Source organism: Anomaloglossus baeobatrachus, chromosome 6, assembly GCF_048569485.1.
Source record: "Anomaloglossus baeobatrachus isolate aAnoBae1 chromosome 6, aAnoBae1.hap1, whole genome shotgun sequence".
Classification (NCBI taxonomy): Eukaryota; Metazoa; Chordata; class Amphibia; order Anura; family Aromobatidae; genus Anomaloglossus; species Anomaloglossus baeobatrachus.
Window position 1 is genome coordinate 305,474,629 of NC_134358.1, and position 16,547 is coordinate 305,491,175.

At 47.9% G+C, this 16,547-nt stretch overlaps 1 protein-coding gene across 1 annotated transcript in view; it reads right to left on the reverse strand.

Moving 5' to 3' along the window:
• LOC142243896 (NFX1-type zinc finger-containing protein 1-like) overlaps positions 1 to 16,547 on the reverse strand; it is a 285,549-nt gene that overhangs the window by 247,721 nt on the left and 21,281 nt on the right. Inside the window, exons 2-4 of the mRNA XM_075316093.1 lie at positions 9,936 to 10,026; positions 4,800 to 4,853; positions 500 to 553 (exon numbers count right to left, since the gene is read on the reverse strand). Of these exons, the coding sequence (XP_075172208.1) occupies positions 500 to 553; positions 4,800 to 4,853; positions 9,936 to 9,987 (160 nt within the window). The 5' untranslated portion in view covers positions 9,988 to 10,026. The remainder of the gene's footprint in view (positions 1 to 499; positions 554 to 4,799; positions 4,854 to 9,935; positions 10,027 to 16,547) is intronic.

Here is a 16,547-nt window from a genome sequence, read left to right on the forward strand (position 1 = left end):
AGGGGCGGAGATGAGCGGGACGAACATCACACCCACCTCCTTCCTTCCTCATTGCCGGTGGAGGCAGGTAAGGAGATGTTCGTCGTTCCTGCGCTGTCACACATAGCGATGTGTGGTGCCACAGGAACGAGGAACAACATCGCTAATAAGCAGAGAACGATTTTTTGTTTCAGGACGACCTCTCCGCGGCAAACGATTTTGACCGCTTTTGTGATCGTTTAAGGTTGCTCAAACACTGTGACCCCGACGATAATTCATTAACGATATCGCAGCGTGTAAAGCCCCCTTAAGTCTATGGTAAGCCAGAATAGTTCTGAATAGTTGTTATTCGGGTTTCCCATAGACTTACATTGGGCATTGAATATTCGCAAATAGTTGAATAGCGGCGAGGTATTCGGAAAATATTTGCGAAGCCGAAAAATCAAAGTATTCGATCATCTCTAATTATAATATTTTGAGGAGACAGCAGCCAATGAAAAAAGTGGAGCACTATACGCACCATGCACACCCCTTCCTCCCGTACTTTGGCCATGATGATGGGCATTCTGACCACCTGCAGAAAGAAAGCCTGTACTGTAAGATTTTGCAGTTTTTTTTACTTTGTTTAAAAAGTCACTTAATTTTAAGGCTTTAATGATAAATGACATACATTAACATCAACCGTCGGGAATAAATTCAGTTGAATTCCACACATGTACAAAAGTGACTCATGATCAGGCACCTGCTGCCATGGTTAGACTTTCAGTGAAATATAGTTTTGTGAGAAAAGACTCAGTATACCCTTTTTTTAGTCATTGTGTCCTCTGCGCTTTTTGGATTTTTGATGCAGTACACAGGCCTATCAGTGACTGACAGCTTTCATTCTATAAGTATACACACATAGATAGCTGTCAATCAGTGATAGGACCACCCACTGGACTGAAAATCCCACAAAGAGCAGAGGTTTAAATTATTAAAACAGGTTATACAGAATCTTTACTTACAAAACTAAATAGCAATGTACTCACCTCCTCCTGCTCTATAACATGCTGCCTGCAGATAGCACTGCATTTTCATGATGTGGATAAAGATAGGAGGATATGCGTTTGATGATGACAGCGCTGCTGATGTGACGCCCTGGACTATTCAGGTCGTCACAGGGTTCTGCACAATCTGCCCTTCCCGTGCAGGACTTAAACCCCCATGGTTCTGGGAAACTAATCTGCAGTAATGCCTCCACCAGCATTCACAAATCCTAGATACACTTTGCACCACACCTGTCAAGCACACCAGTGGGATGCTTAAGCAGGAATAGGGCCGCCCACCTAGGGGTCAGGCAGGGAGGTGGGAGGTGTCAAGTGAGTCGAGTGGTTGCCCTCGAGCTGTGAGGAGCTCTGAAGAAGCTGGGAGTTGTAGCTCCCAGGGGAGAAGCAGACTAGGTCGCAGACGGTGGTCTGGACCTAGAGGAGTCGGAGCCCCGGTAGCAGGGGATTGAGGCTAGGTGCTTGGAGCCTGTCAAGGAGGACGGTCAGCAGCCTGGTCCTATCACCGGTCTGGGACCGAAGGCACGTCAGGGTACACGGACCCTTGGTTGGGGAGAAGCTTCAGGGACCTGGCAATTAACCTGAGGAGGACAGGGCCTTTATGGACTGTTCCAACCAAGCTCAGAGATCGGGTGCACTAGCGCAACGAGGGGGATAGGGCTTTCCAAACAAGCGTCCCACTGAAATCCCAAGCATGAGCTCTTGAGAGCAGACTCCTTCGCTTAGCCACAGTGGGGAGCAGGGCCCAGAAAGCTCCAAGCTACCGGGCCACAACGGACAATCTAAACTTTTGTGCAAGGAGGCAGGTTATGGACCACCAGGCAGTGCCGCAGGGGACGAGACCCGGACGAGCTCCCCCAAGTTTACCCTGTTGTCAGCGTCTGCTTCATTGCTGAGTGAGTACCCGAATGACCCCTGCACTGCAACCCCTCATCCCTATCCAGAGTCCCGGGGCCTACCCCTACCTGTGGATGGTAACGTCATCTTGCTGCCCCACTCCTTCGCCCCGGGAACTCCCAACGGCAGCGGCGGTACTCCCAATTACCTTACACCATGTGTGGCGTCACGAACTATACCTCTCCCCTGTAAATAACCCCTTTTTACATTTGAATGTGGCCCCTGGCCTCCGGGTCTGGAGACCCTTGAGCCATGAGTAATCCGGATCCGAGCGGTTCGATCCGCTGCAGGGGAGGCACACTGAGAGGTTCCACATTCTTGGTAAATTCGAGTAGTTTAGATTACGTGTTTAGATTACGTGTTTCTGGCTCGAGCCCAGCACTTTTCCAAACCAAACTACAGATATGGACTAGTACAGATAGATGGGGGTTTAAATACTGAAAAAGAGTGCCAATAAGTGAGGTAACGCATCTCTGGGCATGATTAGGGTGTGAAATGAAAAGGAACGGAAGGAATAAAAGATAGCATATAGCCTATGTGATCAATAATTATGTACTAGTGATCGATAAAAAGTTATCTTTTATTCTTTCCATTCCTTTTCATATCAGGGAAATAGCACCAGTGAGATTATATTAAAATGTAACCTTTATTTAATTCCTTAAAACACACAAAAAGCAATATTAAAATACCAAAGGTTTGACCATGCAGGTCACAAATCACACACTGCCCAGAGCTGTATATAAAGCTCAAAAGGGCTATAGATATGTCCCTTGGGCAAGGTAAACAATGGGACAGCTAAATCATGTGTTGAGAGCAAAGCGGGTTAACACTATCAGTGGATAGCACATAATCAAACGACAGTAGTTCCATTATGTTTAGACCAGGGTCATAAAATAACACAGGCAAAAGGATATATATCTACTTCCACTTCACTGAAGGTACGAAAAATATATACACACACCTATCACCTTTTGACTGTAGTCAACACACAAGTTAGGCAAAAAACAGGGAAGATCTCACCCATTCAGATGATCTTCTGTTGCATTTGCTGCATTTGGTGTGTGTGGACCTTGCAGGCATTACACCAGCACTGGCCCTGATACTTCTAACCCATGCTTGGTCCCCTGAGGAGTCACTAAAACGTGACGAAACGCGTAGGGAGGCATGTGGGGCTTTTTTGTACAAGGACATCAATAGGTTCAGTTGTGGACCGTCCTTGTAAGGACGGGAGTCAATGGGGTTTAGGGTGAGTTACATCAACCTGGAATCCAAGCCCCATCCTGGCCCTGTCAGCAAGAGATGCTGTGATAAGCAACAGAAGATCATCTTTGATCTAAGCAGCAACTGAGGTGAGTAGCGCGATCGGCTGAGCTGTCACTGTTGGAGGATCCAGCGGTGGCCGCGATTAACCTCAGTGACAGCTCAGCTGATCGCGCTACTCACCTCAGTTGCTGCTTGGAGGTGACCGGAGCGGCGGTGTCTTCTGCAGCTCCTGTCACCTTCATGCTGGAAGCGACGCTGGAGGTCCGTGGAGTACGCCGGATATGGAGGGCTTTTTGGGGCTTATTAAATTGGTAATGAGGGAATGTGTTTGTGTTTTTTATTTCTAATAAAGGATTTTTTCATGTGTGTGTGTGTTTATTTACTGTCACTTACAGATTAATCATGGAGGGTGTCTCATAGACGCCTGACATGATTAATCTAGGATTTAGTGGCAGCTATGGGCTGCCATTAACTCCTTATTACCCCGATTTGCCAACGCACCAGGGCAAATCGGGAAGAGTCGGGTACAGTCCCAGAACTGTCGCATATAATGTATGCGGCAATTCTGGGCGGCTGCTGGCTGATATTGTTAGGCTGGGGGGCTCCCCATAACATGGAGCTCCCCATCCTGAGAATACCAGCCTTCAGCCGTATGGCTTTATCTGGCTGGTATTAAAATTGGGGGGGACCGCACGCCATTTTTTTAAATTATTTAATTATTTATTTCACTGCACAGTATAGACCCGCCCACCGGCTGCTGTGATTGGGTGCAGTGTGACACCTGTCACTCAGCGTGGGGGCGTGTCTCACTGCAACCAATCATAGGCGCCTGTGGGCGGGGAAAGCAGGGAATACGAGATTGTTTAATGAGCGGCCGGCATTTTCAAAATAGTAAAAGCCGCCGGAGCAGTGTGAATGCCGTGCAGCGCGGCGCCGGGGATCGGTGAGTATGAGAGAGGGCTGCTAACTTCAGTCACTCGGGGGATTAGTGGTCACCGGTGAGCCCTTCACTGGTGACCGCTAATCAGGACGCGGCACAGACAGAGCCGCAGCATGACAATGAAGTCGGGTTAAGTTCACCCGAGTTCATTCTGATTGTGCGGCTCTGTCTGTGTCTGCTGTCATCTGCCATTCAGCTCTGCTACATGGCTGTCTGTGTCTGCTGTCAGCGGCCATGTAGCAGCGCTGAATGGCAGATGACATAGTAAAAAATACGCATTACACACGCATTACACACGCATTACACACGCTAGTAAAATCATTAATTTATTCAGAAATAGCATCGCACTTGCGTTGCACTCGCACCTAACGTGAACTAAAATCAGCCGAGTTTTTTTCAGCCCAGTCGGACCGATTTTTACTCGCATAGATGTGTTTCCAGCCTTAGGTAAGTAACATCTCACCGCCCCACCCTTCTTCTATCACAAAGTGTCACCTTATGGGTGGTAGTGTTTTTTTCTCTATTTTTTATGAGTTTTATGATGAAATTTTCCCTTTGAAGAAGACATGATTTACCGTATATGTTTTTAACACACATAGAAGTTCGGTTATAGTATTACAATGTTGTGAAGCGCCCAGGAGCCAGCAGCCAATGAAAATCTGGAGCATTATACTCACCATGCCTTCCCCTTCCTCCCGCACTTTGACCATCATGCTGGCTGTTCTGACCACCTGCATTCAATAAAGAAAGTACTGTAAGATTTAGCTATTTTTGCACATAGTTTTAACCCCTTCACCACCCAGCTTGTTTTCACCTTCATGACCAGGCCATTTTTTTTCAATTCTGACCAGCATTGAGTACCAGTTAGTATTGAGTTTTGTTTACTTCGGGTGTATGCGTCCTGGCTTCAAAGAGACTCACTGCCCATGATCGAAAGTCATACGAACTTATGGTCATGCGCACTATGCCTCTCTGAAGCCGGGGCGCATATACCGGGCTTCAGAGGAGTGCGTATGACCGAAAGTTCAGACGACTTCCAATCATGGTAAGCCAAAAAAGGAATTTCTGTGCAAACTCAGTTTTTGGGTTAATAGGTTTGAATCTGCATAACCATGGTGGTTTTTTGATGTTTATTAATTTCTGTGCAGACTCAGTTTTTGGGTTAATAGACGTCCGATCATGGGCAGTGAGCATCTCTGAGGCCGGGATGCATACACCCGACGTCAAGGGAACTCAATGCTGATGGATACAATGTCGTGCAAATGCATGGCTTTGTATCATGCTGCCATGACCCTGGGCATTGTAAAGCATGTTATCATGCCGACATGGGCATGATAACATGCTAAGTGGTCAGATTAGCTAGGGTACTAACACCCCTGCAACCACTCATTGCCTAAATGACCATCTCATAAACTATCTTTAGAAATACTTTTTCTAAAGATCTGTTTATAGATGCTGGGACTGTTAGAGAGAAATCCTAGATATACACCCAGAACTGCAAGTGGTCCTGACAGGTTTCCTTTAATAAATAACATCTCCCACATGTCCGCTTTACATCAGCACAATTTTTGAAAAATATTTTTTTCTGTTAGGAAGTTAAAAGGGTTCAATATTTCTCAGCAATTTCTCGTTTTCCAACAAAATTTATCAAACCATATTTTTAGGGACCACATCACATTTGAAGTAACTCTGAGAGACCTAGGTGGCAGAAAATAGCCAAAAATGACAATATTCTAAAAATTGCACCCCTTCAAATTGCTTAAAACCACACCCAAGTTTATTAATCCTTTTGTTAACAAGAACTAAAGCAACGCGGAAGGAAAAAATGAAATTGTCACTTTTTTCTCACAAAAATTTTATCTTAGCCCCAAATTTTGCATTTTCAAAAGAGTAACAAGAGTAAATGTACCATATAATTTGTTGCTAAATTTCTCCTGAGTACACTGATACCCTATGTGTGGTGGAAATCTACTGTTTGAGAACACAGCAACGCTCAGAAGAGAAGGAGTGCTATTTGAATTTTAGAACACAAAAATAGCTGGAATCGCTAGCGAGCGCCATGTCGCATTTGCAGATCCCCTGATGTGCCTAAACAGTGGAACTCCACCACAAGTGACCCCATTTTGGAAACTAGACCTCTAAAGAAATTTATCTAGATGTTTGGTGAGCAGCAGGTGCTTCACAGAATTTTATAACATTGAGCTGTGAAAAAGAAAACTACATTTTTCAATATTGCTTTAACCCAAATCTTTCATTTCACAAGGATGACAGGAAAAATGTGCAGTACAGTTTGTTGTGAAATTTCTGAGTAAGCTGATACCTATAATGCATGAAACCTATCCTCTAAAACAATTTTTATTAATGATTATTATTAAAACCACCAACCAAAGTGCATATGACCTAGTGCATATAAACTAGAGTGCACAGGTGAAAGAAGATTGCTGTCCCTGATTTAGATTCTGCCTCCTGTGCACTGCCTAACAGCGGAGGTCGGCACCCTAGTAATGATGTGGCACCCCCACTCACCTTAGGCTGTCCCTGCCTGACCCTGGAGTACCTGCCAGAAATAGTGCAAGTGCCTAGATAAAGTGCAGAGTGCAAGAAATCAAACAGAGGTTGGCAGATACAGAGTAGCAAACTGAATTAGGCTGTGTGCACACGTTGCGTTTTTTACCGCGGAAACGCTGCGTTTAGAACCGCAGCGTTTCAGTGGCAAATTGCATGCGTTCAGCTTTCCCAGCAAAGTGTATGAGAAAGCCGAAAAATCAGTGCACACGCTGCGTTTCTAAACGCAGTGTTTTGGATGTCAAAAATCGGTGCGGAAAGAAAAGCAGCATGTCACTTCTTTTGTGTGTTGTGGCTGCGTTCTCTCCCCCATTGAATCAATGATGTGGGGTCAGAACGCAGCTAAACCGCAGTGAGCTGCTTTTTTGTTGCGGTCCGCGGCCTTTGTCGGCACGCCAGAACGCAGGCATTTACCTGGAAGTGAGGTCAAGAGGTTTCCTGTTGACCTCACTTCCTGGCAAAGTCCTGGGAAGCCCCCGGTGTCGCCGAAGTGCCCGCCCCGACCCCCGACCCCCCTCCCGAAAATCCAACATGGCCGCGCGCACAGTAGCGCACTGGCCGCCCTGCTCCTATGATTTCTGTCGCATGTGCCTTGAGACATGCAACAGAAAAATGCCCCCCAGGCCCTGCTATTCCCCCCGGTATTCCCCCTTACCTGTCCGGTCGCAGCGCTGATCCCCCGCGGCCCCCTCCTCCTTCACAGCAGACGCCGGCCGGTCACATGTGCAGAGCAGCTGACAGCCAGCACAGTGTTCAGTGTGAGCTGTGCTGGCTGCTCGCACTCTGCAGCTGTGACCCGGGGAGAGTGGGTGCAGATTTTTGGCACCCACTCTCCTCAAATGGAGGGTCTGCCCTCCTAGAAAATGGGGGATACGTTCCCTGAACGTGCCCCCATATTCTAGAAGGTCCAGAGGCGACGTGGGACGTCCAAATGGATTTCTGCTGGCCCATTTTTTTCAAATTTTTTTATTAAATTGGAGAACAAGGGAATGATTTGGGGAGTGTTTTTTCTAATAAAAAATTTTGTCATTTTTTTTTTGCTTTTGTTTACTGTCAATTAGTTATGTCTGGTATCTGATAGACGCCGTGACATCACTAATTGCTGGGCTTGATGCCAGGTGACATTACACATCTGGTATCAACCCCATTTATTACCCCGTTTGCCAACGCACCAGGGCGCGGGATGAGTTGGGGCGAAGCGCCAGGATTGGCGCATCTAATGGATGCGCCACTTCTGGGGCGGCTGCGGCCTGCTATTTTTAGGCTGGGAAGAGTCCAATAACCATGGCTCTTCCCACCCTGAGAATACCAGACCCCAGCTGTCAGCTTCACCTTGGCTGGTGATCTAATTTGGGGGGACCCCACGTTATTTTTTTTTTAACTCTTTATTTATAAATAAAAAAAAAAGCCTGGGGAGCCCTCCAAATTGATCACCAGCCAAGATGAAGCTGCCAGCTGTGGTTTGCAGGCTACAGCTGTCTGCTTTACCCTGACTGGCTATCAAAAATAGGGGGGACCCCACGCCATTTTTATCTTTGTTTTTTTTTTTAAAACAAAGGTGCCAGCTTAGAATATGCAGGCGGGGGTGGGACGTTATATATATTTGACATCCCTTCATCCATTGACGCTTTTTAGGCTGTGTGCCCACAATCAGGGTTTGCAGCGTTATGGGCGCTGAGTGTTTTCCCTGCGTCCATAACGCTGCGTTGTGCAGTAGGAGCACAGTGGAAGGATTTTTGGAGATCCCATGCCCACTGTGCTTCTTTTCTCTGCAGCATAAACTGACCGGTGGCGTGGCTTCCCGAGCCTCAGCATGTCAATTTATGCTGCGGAGACGAGAGTGTTCTCTGCAGGTAGCATAGAGCTCCACAGCAGCCTGAACCCAAATCGTGGGCATGGGCAGCTGCAGGAAGGCTGACACTGTGTACTAGACGCCGTGTCGCTGGATCATGGCCACATAGCCTTAGGCCCCTTTCACACGTCAGTGATTCTGGTACGTTTGTGCTTTTTTTTAAACGTACCAGAATCACTGACATACGCAGACCCATTATAATGAATGGGTCTGCTCACATGTCAGTGATTTTTCACTGCACGTGTCTCCGTGCGACGTACCCGCGTGTGCGTGATTGCTGCACGGAGACATGTCCATTTTTTTCTGGCATCACTGATGTTCCACGGACCACGCAGTGGTGTGGTCCGTGAAACACGTGCCAGAAAAAAACGTGCTTTTAAAATAAAAATCATTTTAACTCACCCGGCGTCCAGCGATGTCCTCTGCAGCCCGTTGCAGCCTGCTGCTTCTGAGCCGGCTCATTATTGTCGCGCATATTCATGATGCGCGACACAGCCGACCCAGGAAGCAGCTGCTGCAGGGGTCACCGCCGGCCGGATGCTGCACCGCGGGAGCGATCAGCACCATGGAGAGCGGCAGCGGGCGCAGGTGAGATGATTACTGAGTGCAATCACGGGCCACGGAGAACGGAGCCCGGATTGCACTTAGACAACCCACGTGTGCCGTGATTCACGGCACACGGAGGGACATGTGCGTGTTTTACACGCCAGTGAAAAACGTCAGTGTTTTTCACTGACGTGTGAAACGGGCCTAAAAGTGAGAATATTGTTGCTACAGCAACATTTTGGGGGAAGTAGCTGTGGATTCAAAATGCTTAATATACTCCTGAATAAAATCCTTGAGGGGTGCAGATTCCAAAATGGGGTCACTTGTGGGGGTTTTCTGACGTATAGGTACCCAAGGGGCCCTGCTAATGTGACATGGTGCGCGCAATTTATTTCAACTTTTCCAAAATTCAAATGGTGCTCCTTCCATTCCAAGCCCTCCCATTTATCCAAACAGAATGTGGAGACGGAAATGACATCACAGGGTTTTTTTTCCAAAGGTCTGTGTTCAACCAACTTTATTAACACTGACAAGTCTTAAAAAACGCACCTAAAAAAAGCATGAAAACTGCATGAAAAACGCATGAAAAACGCATGCATTTTCGATGCGTTTTTCTCAAAAAAGCATTGTTTACAATTCTCCCCTCTGCCAGAGGGTGCGTTTTTTTCCGCGCTGAAAAAAAAGCAACGTGTGCACATAGCCTTAACCTATCTTGCTAAATAATGTAAGCAACTCAATAACAGTCATTGTATCAACAACATGAACTCTACTACCATATGGGAAACCAAAGGCAAATGAAGAAAAGTAAAATGCACTTTCACATTATTTATCATTCCATATTATCACTAACCTGTATTATATCTGTAGTTGCCATATGAATTTGATCTATGCGTCCTGTCCATTGTTACTTTGGTGGGTGGCGTTTTCACACTTGAAAACTGCTGGTAAAAGTTAACATTAAAAGTAAAAAATTACATTTATTTAATTACATTTATTTATTTTTTAAGTATTTAATTGAAGTTTCGTTAACTTTTTTTGACTTGTAATTTATTTTTATATAAATTTAAATCAAGGCACATACACATAAACAGTTAAAATTCAGTAATATTGGACATCCAAATGAATGAGCTCTGTAATATACAGTTGAAACCACAAGTTTACATACACTATTTAAAACACACATATACATGTTTTTCTCATTATCTGAAATCAGAATAAACCTTTCCTCTTTTAGGTCAATTAGGAACCAAAATTATTTATATTTTCCAAATGCCAGAATAATGAGAAAGAGAGAGAGGGAGAGAATGTTTTAAGACATTTTTATTACTTTCTGCAAAGACAAAAGTTTACATACACTTAAGGCCGCTTTACACGCAACAACATCGCTAACGAGATATCGCTGGGGTCACGGAATTCGTGACGCACATCCGGCCTCATTAGCGGCGTCGTTGCGTGTGCTGTGACACGTACGAGCGACCGCTAACAATCCCAAATCGTTGATTGTTGACACGTCGTTCATTTTCAAAATATCGTTGCTCGTTTGGGACGCAGGTTGTTCGTCGTTCCTGAGGCAGCACACATCGCTACGTGTGACAAACCAGGAACGACGAACAGCTTACCTGCGTCCTCCGGCAATGAGATGGGAGTGACGTTCATGCGGCTGCTTTCCGCCCTCCGCTTTTATTGGTGGCCTGTTGTGTGACATGGCTGTGACGCCGCACGCACCGCCCCCTTAGAAAAGAGGTTCGTGTGACGCGCAATACCGATATTGTTCGCCACTGGTTGCGATTTGCCTGTGACACACAAATGACGGGGATGGGTGCGATCGCTAGCGACATCGCTAGCAATGTCGTAGTATGTAAAGCGGCCTTTAGAGTACTATACCTTTAAACAATATGGGACAGCCCATAAGATGATGATATATCTTTGGAAGCTTCTGATTTATTGGTAACATCTGAGTTAATTAGAGACACACCTTGTGAGGTTCTAAGTGTATGTGCCCACGATCAGGACTAACTGCGTCCTTGACACAGCGGGTCCTGACCTGCGGGGTCACGAGTCTCCTCCACAGGAGAACGCAGGAGACCGCAGCTGCTCAAACCCATGATCGGGGTCAGTGCGCTGCGATCTTTCGCTTGTGTTATTCCTACGGAGGACACATGCGAATCCACAGCAAACAATTAACATGCTGCGGCTTGAAAAGACACACTGCAGGTCAGTATTTGCTGTGGAAAAAAATAAGCACAGTGGGCACAGGATTTCTAGATATCCATCCACTATGCTTGTACTGTACACCGCAGCGTTTTGGACGCAGCAAAAACACGCTACATCCAAAACGCTGCAAACACTGATTGTGGGCAAGCACATTAAGACTTTTTACCATGTCTGTTGTCATTTTTGTTTGAATCTGTTTTTCTCCGTTGGCCATCTTGTTTCCTAATAAACAGGAGTAAATTTCAGCCTAGCCGTAGCTTTTCGGCAGCATTTTGGAATGCACATGCAGTGACAAAATGCTGAGGAATATTTATCACGGTAGATCGCAGATATGCGCACATAGCCTTAAGGGGGCTTTACACGCTGCAACATCGCTAATGCGGAGTCGTTGGGGTCATGGAATTTGTGACGCACATCCGGCCGCATTAGCGATGTTCCTGCGTGTGACACCGATGAGCGATTTTGCATCGTTGCAAAAACGTGCAAAATCGCTCATCGGTGACATGGGGGTCCATATTCGATTATCGTTACTGCAGCAGTAACAATGTAGTTCGTCGCTCCTGCGGCAGCACACATCGCTCCGTGTGACGCAACAGGAACGAGGAAGCTCTCCTTACCTGCCTCCCGGCCGCTATGAGGAAGGAAGGAGGTGGGCGGGATGTTATGTCCCGCTCATCTCCGCCCCTCCGCTGCTATTGGGCGGCCGCTCAGTGACGTCGCTGTGACGCCGCACGGACCGCCCCCTTAGAAAGGAGGCGGTTCGCCGGTCACAGCGACGTCGCCGGGCAGGTAAGTATGTGTGACGGGTATGGGCGATGTTGTGCGGCACGGGCAGCGATTTGCCCGTGTCGCGCAACAGATGGCGGCGGGTACCCACGCTAGCGATATCGGAGCCGATATCGCAGTGTGTAAAGCGGCCTTTAGCCTATTGTCCTGCAGCCCATCCCAGCCTTGTGCAGGTCTACAATTTTGTCCCTAGTATCCTTAAACAGCTATTTGGTATTTTTTAGCATAGGCCCTGGCAAATTGTAGGCAGGGATTTATGTGCATTAGCTTTAGGAGATGCTTCCTTTGTGGACGACACCCAAATATGCCATTCCTTTGCAGTGTACGCCATATTTTGTCATAGGAAATACTCTAGTTTGGCTTTCTACTTCTCCAGCTGCAGCGAACATGCATGAAAATGTTCTTCAACCGTTCTCATTATAAGATGCTCCTTTTTAGGTGTTAACTTCCATGGTCAGCCTGGACGTCTCAGTGAGATGGTTGCAGTTCCATCTACGAGTATGTTGAATTTTGTATCGCTTTTACTTCAGTATCCTATTGTAGCCTTCACTATTCTTATGTAAAGAAATGATTTTATTTTTTTTTATTATTTTATTTCTCAGGTCTTGTGACATTTCTCTTCCATGTAGTTCCATTGCTGACAGCATGAAATGGGAAGTTTACTATGTATACTTTATTCAATTTTAAGGGGTTTACAATAACAGGGGAGGGGGTAATTGAAGTATTTAAAATGCATTCTTAAAAATATTGTTGAAATAACAAAGAAGGGGAAGAGGAAGGGAAGAAAGGGTAGGCTAAAAGTGGATGGGAAGGGGTATTGGAGGGGAAGTGGGAATGGAAGGAGTTAGGGAATATAAAGGGGGAGGAAGTTTACTTTGAAACTGATACGATTTTATCTCACTTGTCATCCATATGCAATCTGTGTGCAATCCGTTTTTTTACCCAGCGGCTATTAATCATGTACAGGTGCACTTACAGTTTCCTATTCTACCTACTCTGTAGTATTCTCGTGTATCCCTAAAAATTGGATGCCATACTTTGGAATCCAATTTTATTCTTGCACCCATAAACGTGAATGGGTGAGTCTCATTCAATTTCAGTGTCAAATCACACCATGATGTAATTATTTTCAGAGAGATTCTGGCAGTGAAAATAAGGCTATGTGTCCACGTTGCTTTTTACCTGCTTTTTACCTGCTTTTTTGCTGCTTTTTCAACTGCAGCGTTTAATGCCGAAATGGATGTGTTCTGCTTTTAAATCAAAGTCTATGGGAATTTGGGTTTCTTGTCCGCACTATGCAGTTCAAACTGCAGCCTTTTTCTGGCAGAAATTTGGGCAAAAACTCTGCTTTGCAGTTCAAAACGCAAATGGCGAAAACAATTGACATGTGTGTAAGGGGGGGACCGCACGCCATTTTTTTAAATTATTTATTTATTTCACTGCACAGTATAGACACGCCCACCGGCTGCTGTGATTGGGTGCAGTGAGACACCTGTCACTCAGAGTGGGGGCGTGTCTCACTGCAACCAATCATAGGTGCCTGTGGGCGGGGAAAGCAGGGAATACGAGATTGTTTAATGAGCGGCCGGCTTTTTCAAAATAGTAAAAGCCGCCGGAGCAGTGAGAAAGCCGTGCAGCGCCGCGCCGGAGATCGGGGAACGGTGAGTATGAGAGAGGAGGGGAAAATGACCGACAGACTGTGAGAGAGGGACAGAGATAGTGACGGACCGACGGAGAGAGAATAGAGACCGAGAGGGAGAGACCGACTGACAGAGAATAGTGATTGACAGACATTGTGAGACATTGCTCGTTTCCAGTGTTTTAGGAAACATGCGAGAAATGTATTTAGAAAATCGGATGACACTAGGATGGTGTGAGTGCCGTCCCGTGACATCCGATTATTTACACGCTCCCATAGACTTGCATTGGAGAGACTCGCAGTAGAAACCCGCAAAAAAGCAGCATGCTGCGATTTTTTTTTCTCAGTCCGATTTGGACTGAGAAAAAAAATCGCAGATGAGAGCTGAATCATTCACTAACATGTGTCCGATTCCAATGCGAGATTTTCTCGCATTGCTCTACTGCGAGAAACTCGCAAGTGAGAAGCAGCCCTTAAACATCCTTCTGCACTGCCTCTTTGAATAACATGGGTCAGGGTGCGTTCCGATCAGAAATCACATCTCTAATTTATACGCTTGTGTGCTTGAGTCCTTATAGTGAACTCGTTGCTGGACATATGTGTAATGAATAATTAGACTTAGGCTATGTGCGCACATGTGCGTAATTCATGCGGTTACGCTGCGCTTTATAGCGCAGCGTAACTGCATGCGTCCTGTGTCCCCTGCACAATCTATGGAGATTGTGCAGGAGCCGTGCGCACGTATCCTATTAGAGCGCAGCGCTTCGGCCGCTGCCCGAATCGCTGCGTTCTAAGAAGTGACATGTGACTTCTTCCGTGCGCTTTGCCGGCAGCTCCTGCTCTGTCTATGGCAGGAGCTGCAGGCAGAATGTGGCGCCCCTGACCTGGTCAGGCACCACTGGGTACTGCACCCGTGCTGGGGACAGTACAATACAGGTAATCCAGAAGGCTGACCGGGGTGTGGAACACAGGCGCATAGTGATCAGGTCTCACACATGTACCCATGAGAGGACCCCTGGGGGTCCCAGGAGGGGGCAAAGCCTATACCTCCACTGGAATAGTGGCAGGGGGTCAAAAGCCTCCATCTCCTCTCAAGGGGTGTGGTGGAGAGTCTGGTTGCTAGGTGGCGTAGGCAAGAACAGGAGAGGAGGAGCAGTGAGTCAGTTAGAGCAGAACTCCATAGGGCTCAGTGAGGAGCAGACCTGTGGGGCTGTTGCTGTCTAACAGCGCCCGCGCAGTGGCTACTGACGGGGGAGAACGGTCAACTAGGAGGGCTACCCGAAATCCATCTTCAGCTAAAGAGAGAGCACGGAGTGGGAAGTAAGGAGACTGCTAGAGAGCACCAGGCCCAACCGGGCGGCAGATCCCGAAGCGGAGATAGATCCAGCTTTCTTTTGCTAAACCTGCCGGTGTGGGGCTCTCAAAGCCCACGCCACAACACCACAAAAAGCCGCAGCCACGTAGCCACAGTTAGGGCCCATAGCTCACAGGAGGCAAGAAGCTGGAGTGATCTGGCCCAGGCGACAAGCACACGGCGAACGAAGGGGAGAGAGGCTGCAGCATCTTCCCTGGGTGACCCCCATAGGGACTCAAAGTCGGGGTTACCCCAAACCACCAAGGGCTAAGGAAGGCGAGTTGGTAGTCACCCTCATAAAGTCAGCCTGAAGGACACCTGGTTCCCACCTGGTTCATCCCAGCTACGCCCGGGTTACTCACCCTGCCACCTGAAGTGAGTAAAAACCCTGAAAGACATTCTGCCTGTGTGGAGTTATTCTGCGCCTTGTGGTACTACGCACCTACACAGGGCCCTGGGGCTTGCCTCACTCTCAGGAGGCTATTCCAACTAACTGCACTCACCATCAGCCCCAGGCGACCCTCAACCTGCAGTGGCGGTCCCTACTGGCCGCAATACTGAGAGTGGCGTCACGACAAGAAGAAGATCTCCTACCTGTGACCAGATCCAGCTGAGTGGAGTCCCTGAAGGTAATGCACCGACACAACACCGGTGGGGCTTCACATCTGGCGTCACGAACAGGATAAGGACTAGACCTGTTCAGACAGGTGACCATGTGCCTAGGCGGTCCGCTTGAAAAATTGGAAGCGCCGCCATATTGCCACCATGAAAAGCGCGCTGAAAAACAACAGCAGCCCGCGCTGGGAGAAGTTACCGCCCACGAAGAGGTGTGGCTACCCAGAGATCCCCTGCAGAGTTCTGACCTTGCCAGCTATGAGAGTGGAAGCGTCCAGAGACGTCGGGACAGAAAGGAAGCCAGAAGCCTGCTGCTGGGAGAGGAGCTGCTGAAAGAGGCAGAGCAGAAACTGAACAGCTTGCTATCAGAGGCAACAGCGAGTCCACAGCTGGAGAGTCGTGCAGAAGAGGGCGCAGAAGAAATGGCGTCTGACCGCAGAAATCCAGAACCGGGCTCCGCTGCCTGGTGGTATCGGGAGCTGGCCCAGTTCTGCGACCGACTGGAGACCCGGGTTGTGGAGCAGATCCGGGAAGAACGAATGGAAATGCTGGAGATGACCGCGGCGGTTCGGGCCTATGAAAGGAGAGCCGCGCGCCGAGTGCCAGACAGGACGGTGATGACGCAGACCCCGATGCTGCCACCGGTGGGTGAGTCGAGTGATGCCCCGGCCAGCGCCAGTGCCCCGACCCCTGCTGCCACGCCCGCGGTCCCTGAAGAGGCGTCCGGTGCGGCGACGCTGAAGCAGGCCGCCGCCACGCCAGGTGCGGCCTTCCAAGTCCCAGCGGCCGCAGCGATGCCCTGCTCGGCCCACCAAGACCCGGTCCCTGCAGCAACGCCCAGTCCGGCCCGCAAA